Source organism: Gopherus flavomarginatus, chromosome 5, assembly GCF_025201925.1.
Source record: "Gopherus flavomarginatus isolate rGopFla2 chromosome 5, rGopFla2.mat.asm, whole genome shotgun sequence".
NCBI lineage: Eukaryota > Metazoa > Chordata > Testudines > Testudinidae > Gopherus > Gopherus flavomarginatus.
Window position 1 is genome coordinate 145093730 of NC_066621.1, and position 26528 is coordinate 145120257.

Consider the following 26528-nt stretch of genomic DNA (forward strand, 5'->3'; position numbering starts at 1 on the left):
GAACACTATTGCCGATGGTAATCTGCAAGGTCAGCAGGAGAAGGTCCTTGCTTCTAGCTTTCTGAAAAATCTTGTGTTGTTAAAGATGCGAGCATCATGCATCTTCTCTGACCAGCCCACAATGGCGTCAGTGACGTGTCTGTGGTGAGCCACCGATGCTTTCATAACCAGAGAAAAGTAGCCCTTTCTATTGATGTACTCCATGGCAAAGTGCTCCGATGCCAACATAGAGATCTGAGTTCCATCTATTGCTGCATCGCAGTTCGGGAACCGCAGTGCTGCAAATCCACCCACTACGTCACAGCCCTGTGTAGCAGGAGGCAATAAATGGCCCTTGCAGTGGATTCTGCAACTCCTAACTGATTTTCCATTGACTGGTAGCAATCTGGCTTTGCAAGTTTCCATAGCGTGATCATCATTCTCTTCTCCACAGTCAGTGCAGCTCTCAATGTTGGTGTCTCTGAGCTGGAGGACTGGGGCGAGCTCAACACACAGATCCAGAAATGCAGCCTTGCACATCGAAAAGCTCTGCAGCCACTGCTTGTCATCCCAAGCCTGCATTACAATGCAATCTCAGCAGTCAGTGCTAGTTTCTTGGGCTCAGAAGTTGTGCTCCACCATCTGCAGCTGTTCTGTGAATGCCAACCACAACCTTGAATTGGTTCTCATTATGTCCCACAGCAATCTGTCCTCCAAAAGAATCATCAGCTGATTCAGTTACTCTTGCGGCTCTGCAAATACTGGAGAATCATGAATCCTGTGCTTGCCACACTTATGACTTATGGGTTCATGAAATTTTTGAAAAAAAGTTGCAAAAATTATGGGATAGAGATGACATTATGGGATGGAGACAGTTGCATGTTGGGAAGTTAACCCCTTGCTCCCACCTCTGCCCAACTCGTTTTGGCCCTACCATGCACTGCCAAAACTTCCCAAAAAATGGTGCACTGGATGGTGGTGCATTGCACACTGGCATATCTACCCATGGTGCGCTGCAAACACTCTTGGTAAGCATGTGCAGCGCTGACGCAAGGAGACAAGTATGTACGTGCATATGTGATATACTAAGTGCGGCGGCTGAATGACGGTGTAACTTGTGTCGACCAAAGTTTGTAGTGTAGACATGGCCAGAGCCTAAGGGTTTGTTTGTACAGCGAGCTACTGTGGCATAATTGAAGGTGTGAATCTACAGCAGACCAGCTTTCTGCAAGATAGCTTGCCATGTGGATACTGTTACCACAGACAATGGGACATTTACTGCACTGTAGATTCCCACACTGGCTCCTGTGCACCAATCTGCCATGTAGACAACCCAGAGCATTCCCTGTAATGACACAGATTGGACCTACTGTATGTAGACTACCTGTTGCAGGCTGCAAAGCTACCTGTGTTATGCAGACGATAAGTGATAACTGTTAAGTGAGGATAAGAAAAGATTGCGGATGATGTTCTGGAATCTAAGGTACATGTTTCCACAATTAGTAGAATTGCAGAACACTCAGAAAGTGGCCAAAATCTCAAATTACACTTTAAAAACTTTTTTTGTCTATACCCTGCTTTTTCCTTTCCTGTCAGCCAACAAAGAAAAGCACAGAAGAGCATGGTTGGCTAACAGTCTCTCCAAAGCTGTACACAAATTCATCTGCATAACTAAAAAAAGGAACAGATGTCTGCATGTTATTTTTTCCATGGGAATTATGTTTTCAGATGCTTTCTAGTTTACACCAAACCATGCTTCGGCTGTGACACACGACAATGCCTTTGTGAACCGCACAAGCCAAGCAGATACGTACAATAAAAGTGCTAAGTCCATTCTGTGTAGCTGCTGCCATATGGCAAATCTGAGCTTGTCACCATGATCTAAGAGAATCACTCCAAGGTCTAAACTGAGAACTCACCTAATTTGCCCATCTGTCCCAGGTTGTTTATTGGTTTAAGGTGAAGTAAGTTGTTTATTGAAAATGTTCTGTATTGATTAGATTGGCTTTTGACTGTGTTTTGCTGTCATTTCAATATTGTATAGACATATATATATTATATTACATGCAAAAAACTACGTGAAAAGCATTTAGGTTGCCAAGTCAAGCACTCAAAAGTTAGGAAATGACAGAAATAAGGGTCCCTGTGCAACATTAATGTGACCTCTTTGTGCATATATAGTTCACGATATAGTCTTTAATTATAGGATCACATACTATTTTTTCCACAGGATGTGTGTCTCATTCAGGGCACAGGATGAATCTTTTAACAAAGTTTTGTGTGGGTAATTTCCTAAGTTTAAAAAAAAATAATGAAAAAACAGAAATTCCACCATTTGACATCATCAGAGTTAGAACCTTCAGATCACTGCACAGACCTCTGCTACTTGAGATAAGTGAGATATTTGGTGACAGCAGGGGAATGATGAGGCTCCCCGGCTCGGGAGGGGAGTGTATTCTAGGGGGCATTCCCCACAAGGGTGACCCATTCGGTTCCCTACAAACTGTCCCTGTGCTGTCTCTTCCCCACCCAACTCTTTGTCCCAGTCCCATTCTCCTCACTTAGCTAGTCCCAGTACTCAATCTTCTCATCCCAGTCCCAGTCCCTTTGCCCAGTAAATCCTAGTCTCACCAGTCCAGACTCCCCCACTCTCATTCCTCCCCCAGCTCCTTGGTCTATCTGGTTCAATATCCATAACCCCAATGCAGTGGCCATTGTCCTGATGCTTCAGAGGTAAGTGCAAAAAACCCTGCCACAATGGACAGTTATGCAATAGTATGTGCAAAGGGGAAGTTATTCCTAGCCGCAGCCAGGCAGAGGTTGGTTTATGGCAAAGATTACTTGAGTACTTTGTGGGGTACAGTGTTGTGAAGAAAATAATCTTTCCTTTGCGTTTAATTTCTAATATTTTCTCAAATATTATCAGTAAAACACACCATGTGTAATTTAGTTTTTAAACTAAAAAATGTATGAAGTGGCACCAAGCTGTTTGCAAAGATCAGAGATTTTTTTTAAAAATATGGTAGCTTGTATTTGAAAACATTATTTCACAACAACAGTTAACGTACAAAACTGAAAGCAAGTGTGCAGCATACAACACCACTAAGTGGTCTCAGAAGTAAAAGCCCCAGCACCTTACGACAAACCTATAACAGGCAGAGAAAAAGTGCAGTTATAACACTTCTGTTGATGGATCTCCATTGTATTTACAGTACTGGAGTGAACTGCAAGTAGGAAACCTCTTGCATGAAGAACTGGATGCCTTCCTCTTATATAGCACTTTTCATCAGCAGATCCCAAAGCGCTTTACAAAGGAGGTCAGCATCTACCCCCATTTGACAGATGGGGAAACTGAAGCACAGACTTGCCCAAGATCACCATGAAGGCCAGTGGCAGAGCCAGGAATAGAACCCATGTCCACTGAGTCCCAATCCAGTGCCCTATCCATTAAGAGCAGACCTGAGTGGCAGACTCTAAAGAAGGGCTCTTCTGTTGAGTCACCTTAGGCTCAAGTGCTAAAACCCTTCATTACAATTCAGGGTAATTACAGCTGAGCCATGATGATGGTTGGGTCCATTTAGCTCCAACCAGAATATTAAGGGAGTGAGAGTCTTCTTTAAGGCCCACAGAAAACAAGGACAGGGAGAAACTCTAGAAAGAGTTTATCTTGGGCAGAAGGCTTAGGTTGATGCCAATGTTGTATTCATTTTATTGTTTCTGAGTTACCAATAAACCCAAATCTCAGGAAGGGGGTGAGTCTGGACACTACCTTGGGGTCTGTGTACTGTGCTGGGGGTGGGATAAAGACTCAATCTTGGATTATCTCAATCAGTGGGCAGGGTCACAGTTTTCTTAGTTCTTTCAGTAAAATAAAACGTTTAATCCAATCAGAAGAGGTCATAGATGGGGCTATCCAGATTTTGTTGATTTGCCATGGCAAAGTTTTTCCTAATTTATTGGTCTGTGGTGAATGCTGCATTTTAAAAACAATGTGCAGGCCTTACAGATGTGGTCATGTAAGAGCAGCCTACAATACTGGGATTAAATTCCTATTTGTTAGACATTCCAGAAATTTTAAGAGCAGACTGGACCATTTTGACCATCTAGTCTGACCACTTGCATAACATAAGCCATAGGATTTGACCCAGTGATGCCCACATATTCCAACAACTTGCACATGGACTAGAGCCTATCTTTTAGAAAGGCATCCACTGTTAATTTAAAGATTCTCAAGTGATGGAGAATCTACCGCATCACTGCACAGCCAATATGGTATTTTTTAAATGAAGTTCAGTACAATGATAGCAAAGTAAATTCACTTTGATTCCACCTTAAATCCTCAGATTTAGAAAGAAAAATCCCCCACCCTTCAATGCTGTGTACATGGAGTAGTGTGGTTTCAAAATAGACCAGAAAACCCTAACAATCAAACTGAATAAGAAAATAGAGATTTAATCTTATTTTTAAGCCAATTTTGAAATCCCAATTAATCTACTTTAAAATCAGGTCACTATGTTTCTGAGTTTAGTTGGGAACCCCATGTAGACACTATACAAATTGTCAAAATAAGCATTTTATTTAAAAGTTTAAGGCCACTTCCTAGTTTCAATCACTTTCCATCAAATGCAAGTATTGAAATTTAAGTTCTTACCGTCCTCCAAAGACATCAAAGAGATGCTGCCACCGATTGTTAATTTTATTGAGTTTGTCGTCTATTTCTGCGACTCTGCTCTTGTTGCTAGTCTTGATCAGCTGATCACCCATTTGCTTCAGATGAAGTTTATTTTCACCTAACAGGTTTATTTCTTCCATACAGTCCTGAAAAAATACATCCCAAAATTACTCACAACAAATACTGAAAATCAAGTTCTTGTTGAAATAATGTTTCTAGGTTTCTTCATTGTGTGGGGTAGGGATGGGCTTGAACTGGGATGACCAAGACTACTATAGAAACACCGGAGGAGTAGATCCTCAGCTGGTGTAAACTGGCAGAGCTCCACTGGGGAAAATGGAACTACATCAGTTTACACTAGCCGAGGACCCAACCTATTTTTTATCATACAACCAGAAAATAAATAAAATAGAGAAGGGTAGGGAAACCAAACCACAAAGAACTACATTAGATCTGGTGTTTTAATACATTAAAGTACTAAGTTGAAAACTTATTCTTAATGGACCCATAATTAAGACACTATAAACCAGTGGTCCCCGCCATGTTGCTGCCGAAATTCGGCAGCATTTCGCCGGATGCTCAACCGCCGCCACGGTCCTTCGTCTGGCACTTACCAGACAATAAGGTTGGGGACCACTGCTATAAACAGTAAGTGTCTTAAAAACCTGAAAGCTTTCAGATACCTAACCCTAAGATTAGCAATTTAAATTTCTAATATTTTCTTGGGTTTTTTTTCCTTTTAACTTAAATTTTCAATGAGTTACCTTGAAAGAACCTGAATTCAACTTCAAAGGGCTCTTCCTTTACTGGTATTCTTATACTCGGAGATCTGGGATTAGTTACTGAGCCCCTTAAGCCATTAGGAAAGGACACTGGCAGTGGACTATTGTCCTGTGTCTTTAAGACAGTGCTTTTTATATATTACTTAATCAAGTCCAGTACCACAGAAGGAAATGTTTGTTTCCCGACCTGATCTGTGGGTTTGGAGGTATTTTTTGGTTGTGGTGACCTCCTATGTACTTAGTACCAAAACTACTGCACACCTCTGTATTCTGGGATCATCCCCCATTTACCTTCCAACTGCCCCTTTCACAACAGCTAGCACTGGTGAGAAGTGGGGGAGCAATGAAGCACTACCAGGGCTCCACAGATTACCTACAAAGGATACTCCAAGATGAGGGGTCTCTAGCTTCACACACTACAAATATCAAGCACCGGACCCATATGTTACATCCTTCCCCAGTGTAAGAAGCAGGAGTCCCAACTGTAAATGCAGTATGTTGCTGCAGCGCAATCAGGGGGTGTTCTGTTTTGGTTTTGACTCTGAGATTGATTAGCAGTAGAGATAAAGACAAAGGACTTGGCATCAATGGACGTTAGGAACTAAATACCTTTGTCAGTTAGGGTCTAAATGTTTAAATTTCTAATCTTTAGCCTGTAAATCCTGTTCACATTCCTATTTTAGTGTGGGCTTGTCTACAACAAATTCTTAGAATGCATGAAAAGCTGCTTTCCTGTTTACCTTTTTTAATTTGTCTATCGCATCTTCAATGCTAACATCCGCAGTCTGTAACACTTTGCTTTCCATCTCTACCAGCCATGTACATAACTCCTTATTCTTTTCATCAAACACAATCCACGCATTGAGTCTGTCCTCTATCTCCTGCTTATGCAGAGACACCTATGGATAACAATTCATGACAGCTGTCAACATCCCTGAAATCTCTCAGCAGGAAGCCAACGATTACAAATATAATCAAAACCATGCATGACTAAGATATATATTCATGTTTATTTTTAACATTAGATTATTGCAGCAGACTTTATTATAAATGCAAAATTCTAAATTAATTAGCGGTTCCAATTTAGAGGACCATTTATTAGAGTTCTCCAGTTTTCCTTTTAAAGATGGTAACCAGAATGTTATAACATGAGGTTGGAACACCAGGAGTAAACACTGTCTAACAAATAGCAGATTCTCTCCTTTAGAAAAGCTACTAAACTAGATGACAGCTTTATAAATTATGACATTTGTAACAATTCATATGTCATGCAGTGGATATCCGACAATGCCAAGCAAACTAGGAAAACAAAATATTCATTTCTACATACAAACATATAGAAAATAGCTATATCTTACAGACACACACATGTACGTATACACAACATGTACTGAGATACATCCCTGTAATAAGTTCCCATATTTCTGCAATAATGATAAATTATGCAAATACAGATCCCATTTATTGTCCACCTTTGATCATCTCATTGGCATTCTTCTCATTTACCTCTCCTATTATTAGTGCCTTGATTCTACGCCCGATATAATTTTATACACTGGTTGAAATTTGGGAGTAGCAATGAGGGAAAAAAAACATAAAAAGATCATTCATATCACATGATACATTAGATAACCTCACACTGTTCTCCTTTTCCCCTTTCAGTTCTGAGAACTTGGGTTCCCTATGTTTCTCATGCACAACAAATTACAAGGGTAGGGAAATGTATTCCTAAATCCGCACTGCCTCTTCATTCACATTACATGGACTACACAGAAAGAGGGGGTTAGAAGTGTTATGGAAGGGACATAGAAGAATGGCCTCCAAAACTCATAAGAACATAAGAATGGCCCTTCTGTGCAGGCCAAAGGTCCATCTAGCGCAGTTTCCTGTCTTCCGACATTGGCCAGTGCCAGGTGCCCCAGAGGGAATAAACAGGACAGGTAATTAACAAGTGATCCATCATCTGTCGCTCATTCCCAGCTTCTGGCAAACAGAGGCTAGGGACATCATTCCTGCCCATCCTGGCTAATAGCCATTGATGGACCTATCCTCCATGAATTTATCTAGTTCTTTTTTGAACCCTGTTATAGTCTTGGCCTTCACATCCTCTGGCAAGGAGTTCCACAAGTTGACTCAGCGGTGTGTGAAGAAATACTTCCTTTTATTTGTTTTAAATCTGCTGCCTATTAATTTCATTTGGTGACCCCCTAGTCCTTGTGATATGAGAAGTAGTACAAAACACTTCCTTATCTACTTTCTCTACACCAATCATGATTTTATAGACCCCAATCATATCTCCCCTTAGCTGTCTCTTTTCCAAGCTTAAAAATCCAAGTCTTACTAAAGGTTTCAGAGTAGCAGCCGTGTTAGTCTGTATCCGCAAAAAGAACAGGAGTACTTGTGGCACCTTAGAGACTAACAAATTTATTTGAGCATAAGCTTCTGTGGGCTACAGCCCACTTCTTCATATGGAAGCTGTCCCATACCCCTAATCACGTTTGTTGCCCTTTTCTGAACCTTTTCCAATTCCAATATATCTTTTTTGAGATGGGGCTACCATATCTGCACACAGTATTCAAGATGTGTGTACCATGGATTTATATAGAGGCAGCATGATATTTTCTGTCCTATTATCTATCCCTTTCTTAATTATTCCCAGCATTCTGCTCATTTTTTTTGACTGCCACTGCATATTGAGTGGATGTTTTCAGAGAACTATCCACAATGACTCCAAGATCTCTTTCTTGAGTGGTAACAGCTAATTTAGACTCACATTAACTCACATTAAGAAGAAATCAACCAAAGAATCCAGAGACCCCCCCTCAATCTGCCAGCTCTTCTGCATCCATGATATGGCTTCTCACTCTTCATGACCACCACCAGCAGAATGGGGATCGCATGATGGCACCGGCTATCCTCTGCCACCGGCACAGTCTCCCTGCTGATGAGGTAAGTTAACGCCATCCCTGGGGGCAAGGAGGGGACAGCAATGCTGACTGAAGCAGCATTAACTCCTGTAAGTGTTTCTGATTTCAATTCTGCCTGTTTAAGAGGGGAACATTTTGTATAGAATGCTGTTCCCTGTTCTAGCCCCCCCATCAGTCACAGAGCTCTTCCCACTAGAACTTCAGGCAGGAACTCTCCTGGGGAGTTTGCACTGAAGGGGGGCCATTATGAACTAGCTGCCTTTCCCTTCTGTGCTTCCATTCTTTTTCCCGGTCTGTGGTTTTGTCCCACTCTTTGCTCTGAGGTGGAACATGCACTATAGATTTAGATATCTGCACATACCATACCTGTGTGTGTTGTAATAGACCAGGACCCTTACTGATATGAATTGTTAAAACCTTGACCTACATATACCTTGCAATGGCAGGATACAAACACTAATCCCCTTGAATGCATTTGCTCATTAACTGTTTATTTACTTCCCTACTCTTTCCAGCATGAGCATCTGGCTGCCTCACTCTGCAATGTTCATGACAGGTACAGGGTTTGACTTTTAAAGTCTTTCAAACCTCTCCATTTAAATATCAATTGTTTTCAAACAATACATATCTTTCACTCTCCTGCTTCGACTCCTCTCGCAAAAGACATACAAAATGGAGTATTCTATTAGTATGTTTGAATTTGAATTACAATGGCCAAAAGTTCACAGTTTGGATTAATCATGTAGCTAGGCACATTGGCTTGATTTTCATTTTCAGGGCCACTGGGCACTCACTATCTGAGCTAATGGTGCTCAGTATCACTGCATAATCAAGCCTCTTATTTAGGTGTCTAAATATGAATATACAGAAGGTCCCCAAATCAGGCATCCAACTTTGAAAATATTGTACCTACATGTTTTCAAGTCTCACATTCTCAGTGTTCAGAATCTGCTGTAGTAAGTAAAATAATGAACATTTCATTGGATTAGCCATTCAGGCCTTGTCTACACTACATTATTAAACTGACCTATGCCAGGTCAATGTACAGCCACCACAATAATTACTGTGGTTTTTCATGTCCACCCTACCTTCCTTCTGCTGGTGGTGTGTCCCCTTACCAGGAGTGCTGGCACCAACGTAAGTGGGGCACTGATTGCCTGGGCTGTTGGCTCCGTGTGGAGCCCTGCTGCTGGGCATCGATACCCTGGGCTGTTGGCTCTGCATAGTGCCTCAGAGCTGTGAGGTCCATGCAGAGCTGACAGGTGATGTAAGTAAAGCAGTGTCTACACAGACACTATGGCGCCCTAACTACACTGACCTAAACGCTAGGCCTCTTGTGAAGGTGGAGTTATTAAGCTCGATATACTGGAGGGCTTACATTGGCAGGAACAATGCTGTAGTGTAGACATTTACAGAGTTAGGTCGAAAATGTAGACCTAACTCTGCAGTATAGCCCTGGCTTCTGTTTAAGGCAAAATATTTCCCCACATCAAAGTTATTATGAAGGGCCTGACTGCAATCCTTATTCCACCAAAATTCCCATTGCACCCAAACTCCCTTTGCCTAGGTAAGGTTTGGGCCCTAAATACTAAGAGAACTGTGTTTCTACAGGTTTCTTTTGTAATCTACAAAAAAGAGCTGTGTAATTCTATGACTATAAAGGGTTCCATTTGTCGCTAGCTTAGAACTATCTGCTAAGCTATCTACTTAAATCAAGAATCTTAAAATCTAGCATTTTGTTTCTTTATCTATTACCTTTCCCTATTAATACCCAGGGGTATTTTTTACACACCGATATATACCAATCTATAAATTCAGTGAGCCAAATTCATCCCTGGTGTAACTCCATTGGCTTCTGTGAATGAATCTGGGCCAGTACATTTAAACGCAGTACTAACTAAATGTAATAAAGCAGTAAGCCGCAAATGTTGAACAGTAAACTGTGCAAAGTTTTGGAAATACATTATATTAAAGAACGGGCAAGTCCATTTTTAATATGTTTCGGTCCTTTTTACTAAACATACCGAAAAGCTAATTTATTTCTCAATTTCATTTATTAGCTTTCTTGGAGCTGTATTTTACATAAGTCTATGCAACATGCCATCACTTGTGAATTCACAAGCCAAAGTAGGTAGCAGGAACAGCAAAACAATTCCCCCCACTTTTTCCCTCCACCTCAGGCAATTCCTCTGTTTAGCCCTAGCACTCTAGTTTGTTAGTTAGAACAAAGCCATCCATTTCACCCAACAGTTGCATTTCTTTCATACACTCCATTGCTAAGAGTTTGCAAAACTGGAGCTGTGTGTGTTATGGAAACAAAGAGAGCAGAGCCCAGACTAACTTTATTCCACTATTGTTCAGCCATGCTGCTATAAAGAAACTGCATCGGCAAAGAATGCAACAAAAGAGACTCCACTAAAGCATGTTTCTTTCTGCTGGTTAGACCCGGCAAGACATTGCACCCTAAACGCATCAACAAAGAATAAGGACATGAACAGTATACTCAACAGCTAAGTGACTTACTCGCAAGCAGAGTTCTTCCCATTTCCTGTGCAAATGCTCTACTTGCTCCTTCAGCAGCAGCACATCTTCTGCAAGGATATAATGAGCCAAGTCTGCCTTCATATTATCAAGTTCTTTCACGTTTTGATTCCAGTCTGCAAGTGACTTCTCCAGTTCCTGCATTTAAACACAAGGGAAACAATCCTTTAGACTAAGCCCCTGTGTTTTTTCAAAACCTGTTGGTTTAATCCTCTGACTGGCCTGTGGGGGAGGGGAAAACAGAAAAAGAGGAGGGGAAATTTACACATAGGCAGCCAAAAGAGTAAAGCTGTGAAAGCCTTTGCTAGGATGCTTTTAGGTCAGCCTCCCTTTCCTTTTCCTTCTATCTCTGCATCCTGTTTGGGGGAGGGTGGGAAGAGAAATGGTTAGCTTAAAAGATTAATCTCTCTTTAGCTTTATTAGAGGGTTCCCTCCAGTGTTAGTTATTCTGAGCCTGATCCAGAGCTCATTAAATTCAATGGCATAGCTCTTGTTGACTTCATTAGTGCAGAAACAAGCCTCCTGTTACTCTATAAAATACTAAAATAGTCTTTACTAGATATCCAACACCCAACATCTTCTGATACACTGCTGCACGGTTTGGCAGAGTGGCCAACTTTCTAATCGCACAAAACCGAACACCCTTGCTCACTTTCACTGGGCTGGGGCAGGGGGTTGGGGTGCAAGAGGCGGTATGGGCTCCGGCTAGGGGTGCAGGCTCTGGGGTTGGGTGCGGGAGGAGATGTGGGCTCTGGCTGGGGGTGTGGGCTCAGGAGTGAGGGAGCTGGGGTGGAGGAGGGGGCTCAGGGATCGGGCAGGGGGTTGGGATGTGGGAGGGGGTTTTTGGTGTGGGCTCCGACCAGGTGATCCTGACCTCAGGCAGCTCCTGGTCAGCAGCACAGCGGGGCTAAGGCAGGGTTTCTGTCTGCCATGACTCTGCGCAGATCCCAGAAGTGGCAGCATGTCTGGCTCCTAGGCACAGTGGGCTCTGTGTGCTGCCCGCAGGCACTGCCCTCGCAGTTCCCCCTGGCAGTTCTTGGCCAATGGGAGCTGGGGAGCTGGCACTCAGGGCAAGGCCAGTGCATGGAGCCTCCCTGGCCAGCTGCCCTTCTGCCTAGGAGCCGGACATGCTGGCAGTTTCTGGGAGCCACGCAGCGCCAGGGCAGGCAGGGAGACTGCCTTAGCGCCACTGCGCTGCCGACGGGACTTTTTAAAAAATATTAAAATTTAAAAAAACAAAGAAAAAAACCCAACAACCTCTAGACCCATTTCTTTAGTTACAAGGAGATAATCTTTCCTGATGGCTTTTAAAAAGTGTTTGTGTTAACGTTGTCACTGAAGTAGAGGAGTAATTGCACAACAAACTGCAGTAGGGAAATATCTGTGTTCTGAACATGAGGGAAAGTCACATTTTACAGTAAAGAAAACTTGTCAAAAAACCTTCCTGGTTCTGCTAATAAGGAAAAATGCTCTGCCTCTAGGAGAGGTAAACTGGACCAAAAAAAAAAGAAAAAAAAGCACAAGAGGAGCAGACATCTCCTCCTACCCTCATAGTTCTTCTACATGGGCTGGAGGAGGCTGTCTCCCTGCAAAGAGCCCGGTGTGGCCCTGCCCACGCTCCACCCCTAAGGCCCTTCCTGCAGTTCCTTCCCGGGGCCCCTCTCTTCCGTAGCCCAGGCTAGCTAGGGCTGTGGGAGGTAGCTGCCGCAATGACTCGGGGTGCTGGGACCGCGCTGCCCAGCGCAGGGGTTGAGGGCCCGTCCACAGCTCTGGTGCTCTACGCTGGGCTGCCGTCGCTCCATGGCTGGGGGCGCTGTGGCCGGACTGCCCGGAGCGGGGGTAGGGAGCTCCGGGGCTGAGGGTGCTCGGGTGGCCCAGGGCTGGGAAGTGGGAGGTTGCTCCAGGCTCCTGCGGGGGAGGGGGAGCAGAAGAGGAGGGTGAGGGGTAGGGCCTCAGGCAGCAGGGGAGGGGCTGGGGGCTAGCCTCCCCCAACGGCCGGGGGGGTGAAGGAGCAAGGGCACTGCAGGCTAGGGGAGAGGGTGGAAAGGGGTGGAGTGGGGGCAGGGCTAGTGGCAGAGCCAGAGGTTGAGCAGTGAGCACCCCCCGGGCACACTGGAAAGTTGGCGCCTGTAGCTCCAGTCCCGGAATCGGTGCCTATACAAGGAATCGTGTATTAACTTCTGAAGAGCCGCATGTGGCTCTGGAGCGACAGGTTGGCCACCCCTGTCCTAGCTCTTATATAGCGCTTTTCATCTTTAGATCTCAAAGTGCTTTACAAAGGAGGTCATTATCCCCATTATTATTTTCTGTACAGGTGGATAAACTGAGGCATAGGGAAGGAAGTGATTTGCCCAAGCTCACCCAGCAAGCCAGTGGCAGACCCAGGAATGGAACCCAGGTCTCCTGTGTGAGTCCCAGTCCAGTGCTCTATGCACGAAAAGAAAGATCAAATGAAGAAACTGGGGTCTTTATTTGGTCCTTCTATACTTTCCTTTGTACCTAAGGGCTGCTTCTATACTGACACAATTTGACACTTGTTCTCCATTGCCAAAGCTCCACTGCTGGTATTCTCAGTGGTGGTGGCTGTACGCAGACAGGGTGTAGGCATTTTTAATAAACACTGTGTCAACACACGTGTTTGAAAGCAGACTGTTCCTGCACATGAAAGGAAGCCAGCTATCACAAAGAAGATCTCAGGGAGCTGATAGCGATGCAAAGGCATCTGACATCGGTAAACTTACTTGTTTCCACAAAGAACAAGCAATTCAGTTCATAAACATGGTGATAAAGCAGAATGCCACGAAGCCAAACGCAAAATTACCAGAACGAGTCATGCACTGGAAATACTTTCCATGCCATTTAGCTTATGGCAGGACATTGGCAGCAAAGGCTTAAACAGCTGCTGCCCCACTCTGGCGCTCCTTTCCTTTTCTCTATTATTTTTAGCATGCCACAGGTGTGCAAGGGGAATAACAAGGTCCCTGCCTGGAGAATTTTACAGTCTATAATAGACTGATAACACAATGAATAAAGACATCCAACCACATAGAGGGGAGGGAGGTGAGTGACAGATGGGGAGAAGGGAATTTTAGCTTCTTATTTTAATGGGTGTGAATTTTTATTTATGTATTTATTTATTTGGAGAGGCAGGGGAAGTGATAAACCTCTGTGTCCCATTGAGGACATAAGAAATGTCTTGCCAAATTAAAAAAATTCCAGCACTTGCAGAGATTAGGATGTTACCTCAGACATGGGGGAAGGGGCAGAGGCAATTTACCAGTAGCCCAGAAGAACTCAGTTTCATAGAGGAGCAGACAAGACAGAACTCCAGTCTCCTAGGGGCTCAAGTATTGTACAAGGAATATTTTTCTACAAAATGTGCTTTCAATACCTTAACATGTTCCTTGGTTTTGTAGAGCTCTTCATGTTCCTCTGGAAGTGGATCTTTTACTTTTTCCTCAAGCTCTCGCAACCTGCTTTCCAATTCCTTGATTAGCTTTTCACAGCTGTCCCAGGTCTGTTTTTTACAGAAACAAGGAAGTTATGAATGACAAATACCTCACAATATGAATGTACTGTACTGTATGGATGAATTAAAGAACAGCAATTTATAAATTAATTTGTTTTAGAGGATTGATCATCAGGATCTTCTCTCAGTGCATGCACACTGTCCCTAATAAGAATTTCATTCATGGATTAATGGGAGAATTGAGCCCTCTTGTATTTAATGTTTGCCTTGAAGTGCATTTTAGCTCAAGTGGTTCATATCTCCTCCTATTCAAACTAAGATTTTTTGGAGCATAGTTTCAAATTATAATGGGGATCAATTAAAGTGATATCAAGTTTTTATGCTTTGAAACACAAATTTACTATAGAGAGGAAATGTTCATGAATCTACCTCTTAATTTTCAGAGGGGGTATATACATGCTGAGGTGCATATGGCCTCTGGCATAGTCTGCACCTACAATGGCTCTATAAGAGTAAAGAAGTGTGACTAATGCCACTGGCCCCAATTCTCACCCAGTGCTTCATGGCTGAAAAGTGTGGGCAGAGTTCCACAGCCCAGCCAGGCTCCTTGCCCACAGACCATTACTGCAGTCCAAAGAGCAGAAGCCCATTATAGCAGTATCCACCCAGCTACCCAGCCTCTCTCCACAGAGGTACAGTCCGTGACTTCAGCCTTCCCACAACCCCCAGATATAGAGTGATGGAGCTGTTGGGGAATGATCTCAAAGGGAGTCACAGAGCCTCCTCAGAGTTTAGAGTTGGGGAGTTCACACTTGATGCTTTACTGGCAAGGAACTCTGCTGGGGAAGCAAGGGGAATGGGAGACTTTTGACAACTTCAAAATGATGCTGTTACCTGAGATTAGAGGCCACTGACTGAGACACACCCCTGCAAGGGCAAGTGGGGGACAACAGTGCCACCATGACACCCCACATCCCTAATCAAAGGCACTGGTTTAGGGGCTCTGTGTCCCCAACCTGTAAGCTTGTTTGTGGGTGTTACTGCAGCCCAGTCATGTAGTAGTCTTTGCAGGGCCTGCACATTAGGATCCACAGAAGGGAAAACAAAGAGCTGGGAAGCTGCTACTCTTTCTGGGGCTCCTTGGGCACTTGCTGCAGAGAGCCTCTCCACACTACTAGCTGGCTTGTCCCTAGGACTGGTCAAGCTGCCCTGGAACTCCTCCACGTGGGAACCGGAATGTGCAGGCATCTCAAGGTGTCCTTCTCCCCAGAGAACACCTGTCGAGTACCTGCACAGTGCCGACGAGCTGTTTCATGATCATCTCCACTTGAAGCTGGGCATCATTCCAATTCTCCTGTAACTGGATGAGTTCCTCTTGTATTACAGCATTGGTCTCCAGGTCTGAGTCTTTACATAACTTCTCCCCAGTATCGAGAGTGAGGGAGTATGTGGTTTGCCATCTCTGAAGAAGTATTTCCTTGTTCTAAAAAACCAACCACAACACTCTAAATCTCAGCCCCAGGATTAGAGAGCTTTACAAACCTGCTTGGCATTTCACTTTTTAAAAGGGTGAAAAAAATAGGCTTGTTCTTTGTTTTTATTATCTTTTTGTTATGTGTAAAAACAAACAAACAAACAAAACTCCTCAATCCTGCATTTTTTCCTGCTTGCTTTGAGTCTATAAGATGCTATGCTGACTTTATAATGATTTAAATGATTACACCAAGAAAGTGGAGCAATTGAGAGAGATGGGATTTTTAGTCATATAGTTAAAAAGTCAAGTGTTTAATAAAATGTTGCATTTGTTAACAACTCTTTAACTTCAATGACTAAGCAAACATATTGGAGAAAGAATGTCTTTGTTAAAGACTGAACACCTCATTTCAGTAAAGTAAGCTAAAAACATCCCTCCTCTGTGAACCCTAACAATATCTTCATCAAAAATAGGGAAGATGAAAGTTAACATTCCTGTTATTTTTCAGGTAAAGAACTAAGCAGAAAAACATCCATAAAAGCCAGACTTTTTGGCCTTCATTATGCATCATAAAGAAGCAGAAACAGGTACTAGCATAATTTTTAAAGTCCCCTGAAGGTCACCTTTAACAACAGGAGAAAATAAACATGAAACAAATGAGGCTAGCAACAAAGGAGCAGGGCACTGAAAGTCTTAAAATTTATAATATTCCTAGGTCCTAATGTTAATGGATTGTGTCTGTGCAGAAAGAGTATTGTAATAATTAATCAAAACCAAATTTTTTGATTGCTTTATACACAGGCCAGTTAGGTACTCCTATTCAGATTGTTATAATATAAAGGAATAATCAATTCAACTGAAAGGCAACACATTTAAAACTAACAAAAGGAAAAATTTTTTTACACATTACATAATCAATCTATGGAACTCATTGCCTCAAAGTATCACTAAGGCCAAAAGTTTAGTGCCACTCAGGAAACCTTTAGATATTTATATTGATAAGAAGATCTACAGTTACACTACATGAGATATATTTTTACTAAGGAATATAAGCTTTCATACTTCAAGTCATAAACCATAGACTAAATGACAGAAGTTAGGAGGAAACCTCCTCTATCTGATGGTTATTCCATAACTAACTATTGTGGCCTTGTCTACACTGAAGTTTTCTCACCTCTTATTTTTAAAAAGGACAAGTGTAAACCACAATTCTGTGCAATAATGTGAACAAAGCCATGTTTACACTAGCAAGCGCCCTTACTATTATGGGCTCGTCTCCCATAGTAAAGTACTACTGGACATGAGGAAGGTTGGCAGAATCAGGTTCTAATGAAATAAAAATAGTTCGGCTAATCTAATAGAACATATTATTGTTTAAAATATTCTGTCACAGAATATTTCTCTCCAAAGCAAAAAATTATTCAGTACTCTATCAAATATATATCTGGCTTCAAATCAGACATTGTTCAACTTTAAACTCAGATTCCTATTACACTTTAAACTATTAGCTTTAAGAGCTTCTCTATCCAGAAATTCGTTGACAACGTTGCCCTATTAACCAAGCAAGAGATTCTGGTTTTGGTTCATAATTCAACCTAAAGTTACTTTTTTTGAATTGGGTCACATTTAAATTAAAAAACAATCAGCTCTGGTAACTTAAATTGTTAATGTTCAGTTCAACATTCCCATTAACATAAAACCTCCCAATTATAGTAAATACTCATGAACTATTGGGAATTCTGAAATTTACTCACAGAGATCACTCAAATGAAGACAAGCAAAAGGAAACAGGGCTGACTTGCTGCAATATTATGGGCAGGCATAATCTATGTGCTTTAGCGAGAGCTTGTTGAGGTTCTTTGAATCTTTTCAATCAGGACAGATTCACTAAAAACTTCATCTGCTCCCAGATCATAATTTTATTTTAGGAGTTTATTGTGAGTTTTCACAATGCATAAATCAAGACAAGTTTTAATGAAACTGTCCCTTTAAGACAAGAAATCAGCAATTTGTCTTGTGCAAAAAGTGAATGCCTTTGAAGTCCTTTCATTTTTCTGGATACATGTCATTTCAATCTGAAAAATCACTGACCACCTATTTGTTTATAAGAAATAAAAATATGACCTTGAAATCATGAATTAGATTCCTAAGATGGTAAAGGCTGTAGCTGTCCTGGCTCCTCACAGCAGCTATTAAGTTATTTGTACAAGTAAGAAAATTTGTGAGATTCTGTTGAGAAACCCTGAAGTGCTGCCACTGCTTCACAAGTCCATCGATATCTTTCTTCCTCTGCTGAACCATCCGGATAACACTCTGCCACTGCTCCTTCAGCAATGTGAGTTTGGAAATAAACTCAGTTCTGAAGAGGACAGAGATTGGAGTGTTAATACAGAATGCCATCTTCCCCTTAAAAGCACATTAAAACACAAAATAGAGCACCATAAGCACAAGCTGCCTCTGTGCATCAAAACTTCTGTGTGACAGAAAACTATAAAATGATACAAGAACAAACACGAGTTTCTCCTGCTATGGCACAACAGCATATGGTACAGCTAGACCCAGAAGCAAGTTGTTCCAAATGCATTCTTGAAGTGGATGGAAGTCAATACTGGCAGCAACTGCACTGCAAAATAGAGCTGTACTTCAGCAATGCTAGAACAGCCTCCTGTCACCATTATACTCTAGTGCAGGTGGAGCATTACAGCCAATTTGCATTACAAAAAAAATCTGTGTAGTGCTGAATCCCTTCAACCCAGTTTTTGGTTTCTACCATGCGATATAATATGCTTTTGCCTGCTCCACATTAACAAGCTGAAGTGTTTTCAGCCCATGCCAGTAAAAATGGGTTCAGCTAACATACTTTTTGAATAGTTCAGATGACGCCTTAGAGAAAAAAGAGGAAGGGGAAAGGTAAATCACTTGCAATGTTACTGCTGCTATGGAGGATGGGGTGATTCTTAGAGATGTTCCACGAGTTCATATGCTGGCCAATAAACAACTCATCTCTCCATTACCCAAATTAGGTTCATGTTGGATTTACAAAAATTAGCAAGAAGACCATGTCCTATTGTGAATGGAGAATCAGCAGGCTCCATTGCTAGGTGCCCTTCTTGAGTGCTCTCTCACCCTGTTGTGGCATGAGTACTCATGGAGGAAAAGAGGATTGAGTCCTTTACATATGGCAACCATAGAATCATCATAGAATCAAAGACTATCAGGGTTGGAAGAGACCTCAGGAGGTCATCTAGTCCAACCCCCTGCTCAAAGCAGGACCAATCCCCAACTAAATCAATCATTCTACCTACCACCAGAGGATAGCCACCTCAGCTGTAAACATAGCAACTCTTTTAACAGTGCAGAACAGTTAGGGCAGGAAGTTAAGAATATCTTATCCCAGGAGAAACTACAAGAGGATTTTTGGTTTTTTGGTAGGCAGAATGTAGTTATTACCCAAAGGGGAACTTGGCCAGGACATCAGTGGTCACACCTCTATTTTTGCAAGATGTACTACAGGCTGTAATGAACACACATGGTTTTGACTTGGGTTTTAAAAGCCTCTTTTAAGGGACAGTTGAGGGTGTTCCGGACTGACTCAGAGGGAAGCATGTCACCTCTTGAATCACCAATACTACTCTGTGTAAGACCTAGGAATATATGCAGGAATTTAAATTTGACTGCTTTTGGAGTGGCCCATTAAACACAGACATATTATACACATTAAACCATATTAACACATGTACACACATCATAGGTAAGGCTACGTTTAAGTCATGGGTATTTTTAGTAAAAATCATGGACCGATCACGGGCAGTAAACAAACATTCATCGCCCGTGACCTGTTCATGACTTTTACTATATACCCTAACTAAAACTTGGGCGGGGGGCCACGGGTGCTCGGCCGGCGGGCAGTGCAGGGGCGGTGGTGGCCCAGGGCCCTTAGTGGTGCTGGGAGGGGGAGCCAGGTGGCAGCGCATGGCCCAGGACCCCCGCTGGTGCTGGGAGGGGAGGCCAGGCAGCAGCACACAGCCTGGGACACTGCAGGGGATGGTTAGCATGCTCCCTACCTGGCTCCACGTGTCTCTGCATCTCCTAGGAAGAGGGGAAGCCACAGGGGCTCTGCATGTTGCTCCCGCCACAAGTGCCGGCTCCACAGCTCCCATTGGCCAGGAACTGCAGCCAATGGGAGCTGTGGGGGCAGCACCTGCAGGCACAGGCACAGCCCCCTTGCCGCTCCGCCTAGGAGCTGCAGGGACGTGCCAGTGGGAGCCAGGGAGTCCCCCATCCTGAGGTAAGCGCCGCCCCGCACCCCAACCCCCTGCCTCTAGCCCTGAGCCCTGTCCCACACACCCAAACTGATGCTGCTGGCCCAGGGACTGCCTGGCTCTGCCAGTCCCTGAGCCAGCACTGGTCGCCGCAGAAGTCATGGAGGTCACAGAATCCATGACATCCGTGATAGACCCGCAGCCTTAATCATAGGCATAGAAATAAATGGCCATACACTTACCATTTCAATGAAAATCTATGCACCGTGAAGCTATCTGAATTAATGTATCCACAAATACTTGGCTGTGGTGGGGTTACAGAGCTCCTCTGGTCCTGGGGCTGGGGCAGGACTGGAGGAGTTCTGTGCCCTGGCCAACTATTGCCCCTCCCCCACTTGTGCATGCTCCTGGTAAGAACTAAGGGGGAAAAAATCTATTTTTTTTTTTTTTTTTTTTACCTTTTTTCTGCTTCTCCTGTTTCCAGTAAAAGTAATGCTTTGGATATGATAGAATTAAAAATCTGCTGATTTACAGAAATCTCCGCTTGCAGCATCTGCAAAGATTGCAAAAATAAGAACAATATTAATTCAGTAACTGATGGGCATTTAAAAACAAACTTTACACACAGAATTATTCTGGAATAGCTATTTTTGAACAGCTCCATATTTAATGAATAAGAAACAGAATATGGCCCACATGCCCTGAGGAGTACAAGTTTTACACAAAGCAGTAAAAGTTTAGTATAATGTTTGTGGAATTAGATGCACAACTACTAATTATAAAAAGTTCTGGGTGACATCCTGTCTCTGTGTGTCTAATTTGCAATGCACGGTATTTAGTATTTGCAGATACAGATTTTGTGATTTATTTCAGCTGGGACAAGAAGCATCCTCTCAGCCTTGCCCCAATGTAATGTTCCCAAGGTGTAATGTATTATTGACACTTTGAGTGGATTCCATTTATATATTGCACAGACTGCTGCTGTTCTATAATACTACCCACAGTATCTCTTTGCAAAGATATGGTTTTCAAGATTTTTTTTAAAACTCAGATTAAATCTTCAGCATTATTACCTCATATATTCTCTGTTGTTCCTGAAGCTTTTCAAATCTGCCAGCAATATTCACTTTTAAACCCTCTTTCATCTTTTCTAGAAATTGTATCCACTTTTCACATTTCTGAAGAAATTTCTTTTCATCCGATTGAATTCCCTCAAATTCACTGTTAAGAGAAATAATACAGGAACCAGTCTATTGTTGTATATTTTCCAGTTATGATTGTTTATGCTCTAACAAAGGGGGCAGATTGGTAGCACCATGGGCCCTAATCAAGATGAGGTCCCATTGTGCTAGTCTCTACACAAAACACATGCTAACACATGTGCCATTGTGCTCCAAACAACTTAAAAATATTAAAAAACAAAACAAACAAAATCGGTGCAGTGTTTTTAAATTAGTTTCAAATGGAGGAATTATTTTTGACAAGCCTCTTGGAAATCTGGGAACCAGCTTGTGGAAAATATTTTAATCTGCATTTAATTGTCCTCATGCACACTGAAACAGTTGGGGGAATTATTGTGCTTTTTTGACCTGCAATGCTCCAGGGCTGTTGCTGTCTTCTGAGCCCACTGTCGATTCAGGTTCTGTAGTTTCTTCACAGTGAAATCACTGAGTGGTAGCCTAAAGCTCACTTCATTCAGATTCTCAATGTCAGGAGACATTGCAGTGAGCTCCAACATGTGGCTCTGCAAATAATGGAACAAAATAACTGATAGAAATACCACCTTTTTCCCATGTCTAGAAAATATAAGTCTTTTCTGTGATGTTTGACAACATAATGTAAACAATGCCTTATGTTCAGGTTAAAAGGGTCATGGATAAAAAAGGTGAATTTCAAGAAGCATAGTTAGTTCATATTGGGCTATGTCGTCCCTCCAGTAGAGAGCACTGAAAACAAGAGAGTTTTCACTTTCAGTTTCCTTTGCACTATTCTTGGGGGGAAAGTCAGACACACCTTCTGAATCCTCATTCATGGAAGCAGTAAAGGGTTATGCACAGCGTATTTTGTAGTACCCGTAAGTGGCAGGGCTTAAACCTCATACCGAAGTTTGAGGAGGGGGAATTACACCAATATCAGATCCAGCAAAGTTCCCTTTTCTCTTTTACAATTCTGCCTGCAATCCATGTTTTGATTCCTTTTTAAAAGTAGCTCAGTATGTTTTATGTTGCTCTGGGGATTCAGTAATTCTGATGAAATGCTCTTCAGATAAAGTATTCCACTGCATTTCTGATTTCCTTAGAATTTTTTTAATGATGAAGAACCATCTTCTGCTAGCAATTAAAATTACCCAGGCGGCTACTGTACTTTATTCATTTCCAATGCTTGTGAAGAGAGATGACATATGATGGGATTTCTGGTTTTTCAGTTTGCTTTTTAAAAAACCTAGGAAATTACACACAAACATACTATGTTAACATTATTAAGAACATTATTAAGGTGGCAAAGTCAAGCACTCAAAAGTTAGGAAATCAAAGAATTGATGTTGCCTGTGCAATCTTAATTTAGCCGCCTTGTGCACGACCAGGAGAGCGCAAGAGACAAGGACTCCTGCCTCATACTGAGAAAGCGGGAGATCAGGGAGTTATCTTAAGTGCCTATACATAAATACAAGAAGCCTGGGAAACAAGCAGGGAGAAGTGGAAGTCCTGGCACAGCCAAGGAATTATGATGTGAGTGGAATAACAGAGACTTAGTGGGATAAATCACATGACTGGGGTACGGTCATGGATGGATATAAACTGTTCAGGAAGGACAGGCAGGGCAGAAAAGGTGGAGGAATTGCATTGTATGGAAGAGAGCAGTATGACTACTCAGAGCTCCAGTATGAAACTGCAGAAAAACCTGAGAGTCTCTGGATTAAGTTTGGAAGTGTGAGCCACAAAGGTGATGTCATGGTGGGAGTCTGCTATAGACCACCAGACTGGGGGGATGAGGTGGACCAGGCTTTCTTCCAGCAACTAACAGAAGTTACTAGATCACAGGCCCTGGTTCTCACGGAGGACATCAGTCACCCCGATATCTGCTGGGAAAGCAATACAGCAGTGCACAGGCAATCCAGGAAATTTTTGGAAAGTGTAGAGGGCAATTTCCTGGTGCAAGTGTTGAAGGAACCAACTAGGGGCAGAGCTCTTCTTGATCTGCTGCTCACAAACAAGGAAGAATTAGTAGGGGAAGCAAAAGTGAATGGGAACCTGGGAGGCAGTGACCATGAGATGGTTGAGTTCAGGATCTTGACACGAGGAAGAAAGGAGAGCAGCAAAATATGGACCCTGGACTTCAGAAAAGCAGACTTTGACTCCCTCAGGGAACTGATGGGCAGGATCTCTTGGGAGAATAACATGAGGGGGAAAGGAGTCCAGGACAGCAGGCTGTATTTTAAAGAATCCTTATTGAGGTTGCAGGAACAAACCATCCCGATGTGTAGAAAGAATAGTAAATATAGCAGGTGACAGCTTGGCTTAACAGTGAAATCCTTGCTGATCTTAAACACAAAAAAGAAGCTTATAAGAAGTGGAAGATTGGACAAATGACCAGGGAGGAGTATAAAAATATTGCTCGGGCATACAGGAGTGAAATCAGGAAGGCCAAATTTCACTTGGAGTTGCAGCTAGCAAGAGATGTTAAGACTAACAAGAAGGGTTTCTTCAGGTATGTTAGCAACAGGAAGAAAGTCAAGGAAAGTGTGGGCCCCTTATTGAATGGGGGAGGCAACCTAGTAACAGAGGATGTGGAAAGAGCTAATGTACTCAATGATTTTTTTGCCTCTGTCTTCATGAACCTCCCAGACTGCTGCACTGGGCAGCACAGTATGGGGAGGAGGTGACCAGCTTGCTGTGGAGAAGGAAGTGGTTCAGGACTATTTAAAAAAGCTAGATGAGCACAAGTCCATGGGGCCGGATGCGCTGCATCCAAGGGTGCTAAAGGAGTTAGTGGATGTGATTGCAGAGCCATTGGCCATTATCTTTGAAAACTCAGGGCGATCGGGGGAGAACCTGGATGAATGGAAAATGGCTAATGTAGTGCCCATCTTTAAAAAAGGGAAGGCGGAGGATCCAGGGAACTACAGGCCAGTCAGCCTCACCTTAGTCCCTGGAAAAATCATGGAGTAGGTCCTCAAGGAATCAATTCTGAAGCACTGAGAAGAGAGGAAAGTGATCAGGTACAGTCAGCATGGATTCACCAAGGGCAAATCATGCCTGTCTAACCTAATTGCCTTCTATGAGGAGATAACTGGCCCTGTGGATGAGAGGAAAGCAGTGGACATGTTATTCCTTGACTTTAGCAAAGATTTTGATATGGTCTCCCACAGTATTCTTGCTGGCAAGTTAAAGAAGTATGGGCTAGATGAATGGACTATAAGGTGGATAGAAAGCTAGCCAGATCATTGGGCTCAACAGGTAGCGATCAATGGCTCCAAGTCTAGTTGGCAGCCGGTATCAAGCGGGGTGGTTTTGTTCAACATCTTCATTAATGATCTGGAGGATGGTGTGGACTGCACCCTCGGCAAATTTGCAGATGACACTAAACTGGGAGGAGTGGTAGATACGGCTTGAGGATAGGGATAGGATACAGAGGGACCTACACAAATTAGAGAATTGGGCCAAAAGAATCTGATCAGAACTGACTATAGGCACCAGCAAACTGAGAACGTGTTTGGGGTGGCAGAATTCTAGGGGTGGCATTCTGGGTTGGGTTTTTTTGCTTCAGCAGTTGCGCACTAGGAGGTTTTTTTCCTCGCTTGGGGCAGCAAAAATCCTAGAGCAGGCCCTGAATCTGATGAGGTTCAACAAGGACAAGTGCAGAGTCCTGCACTTAGGATGGAAGAATCCCATTCACTGTTACAGACTAGGGACCGAATGGCTAGGAATGGGTTCTGTAGAAAAGGACCTAGAGGTTACAGTGGATGAGAAGCTGGATGAGAATCAGTGTGCCCTTGTTGCCAAGAAGGCTAATGGCATTTTGGGTTGTATAAGTAGGGGCATTGCCAGCAGATCGAGAGATGTGATCATTCCCCTCTATTCAGCATTGGTGAATGTGAATGGAATCTGTAGTACTGTGTCGTTTTGGGCCCCACACTACAAGAAGGATGCGGAAAAATTGGAAAGAGTCCAGCGGAGAGCAGCAAAAATGATTAGGGAGCTGAAGCACATGACTTATGAGGAGAGGCTGAGGGAACTGGGATTGTTTAATCTGCAGAAGAGAAGAATGAGAGGGGATTTGACAGCTGCTTTCAACTACCTGAAAGGAGGTTCCAAAGGGGATGGATCTAGACTGTTCTCAGTGGTACCTGATGACAGAACAAGGAGTAGTGGTCTCAAGTTGCAGTGAGGGAGGTTTAGGTTGGATAATAGAAAAAACTTTTTCACTAGGAGGGTGGTGAAGCACTGGAATAGGTTATCTAGGGAGGTGGTGGAATCTCCTTCCTTAGAGATTTTTAAGGTCAGGCTTGATGAAGCCCTGGCTGGGATGATTTAGTTGGGGATTGGTCCTGCTTTGAGCAGGGGGTTGGACTAGATGACTTCCTGAGGTCCCTTCCAACCCTGATATTCTATGATAAAGACTTAAATTACTATTTTTTTCAAGACGACTCCTACCTGATTCCCTGCATAGGACGGACCTGCTCTGGGTATCCATCAGGCTAATTTCGTAAAGGAAATTGTTGTCTGTAGGACCCCTGCTTTTTTGCTGCAGAAATCAGAGGTGTGTAGTGAATGAGGCAGGGGACTGCAGGAAAAGAAAGCAGGGTCTCATTGTTAAGGCAGCTGAATAGACAACTGGATTCTATCCCTGCTTCTGCCACAGAGCTTTCCACTAAATGAGTTCGGGGCCTTGTGGAAAAAAAATAGTATGTGATCAGGAAATTCAAGACTGTATCATAATGGATATGCGGGTCGGGGCCAAATTCAAGTTTCATAGGCATTTCTGGCATCTCCTAACTTTTGAGTGCTTGACTTTGCTACCTTAATAATGTTCTTATAACATCATTTTTGTGCATGTAACATTTATGATAATTAAGCTACAGGAAGTACCTATGGTGCTACATGAATAAGAATCCTACAGACTCTCTTACATATGCATAATTTATTTCTTTATAGTTATAAGAGCTGGATGTACCATGAGTAATTCTGAGTCGTCTTCTTTTCTCTGTAGATACAACTTATCCAAAACTTCTATAGGTGTCTTAATTCGAGCTTCCACTGTGCCCAGACAATTACTGAAATCCATCAGTTGTAAAAGGTTGAACTAGGATAAGAGATTATTTTTATTATAATCAGCTTTAATACATATATTCAATATGAGCAAGAGAATAATAAACAGCATCCTTGGGAAAACAAACAGCTGCTAGATTAGAGTAACTGGTG

The 26528-nt window shown here is 42.8% G+C and overlaps 1 protein-coding gene across 1 annotated transcript in view; it reads right to left on the minus strand.

Annotated features, from left to right (window-relative positions):
• Nucleotides 1-26528, minus strand: part of SYNE2 (spectrin repeat containing nuclear envelope protein 2) — a 273351-nt gene that overhangs the window by 32623 nt on the left and 214200 nt on the right. Inside the window, exons 90-99 of the mRNA XM_050952774.1 lie at nucleotides 26281-26409; nucleotides 21696-21850; nucleotides 21180-21327; nucleotides 20565-20659; nucleotides 17969-18203; nucleotides 15659-15853; nucleotides 14293-14418; nucleotides 10884-11039; nucleotides 6174-6332; nucleotides 4631-4797 (exon numbers count right to left, since the gene is read on the minus strand). Coding sequence (XP_050808731.1) covers nucleotides 4631-4797; nucleotides 6174-6332; nucleotides 10884-11039; nucleotides 14293-14418; nucleotides 15659-15853; nucleotides 17969-18203; nucleotides 20565-20659; nucleotides 21180-21327; nucleotides 21696-21850; nucleotides 26281-26409 — 1565 coding nt within the window. The remainder of the gene's footprint in view (nucleotides 1-4630; nucleotides 4798-6173; nucleotides 6333-10883; nucleotides 11040-14292; nucleotides 14419-15658; nucleotides 15854-17968; nucleotides 18204-20564; nucleotides 20660-21179; nucleotides 21328-21695; nucleotides 21851-26280; nucleotides 26410-26528) is intronic.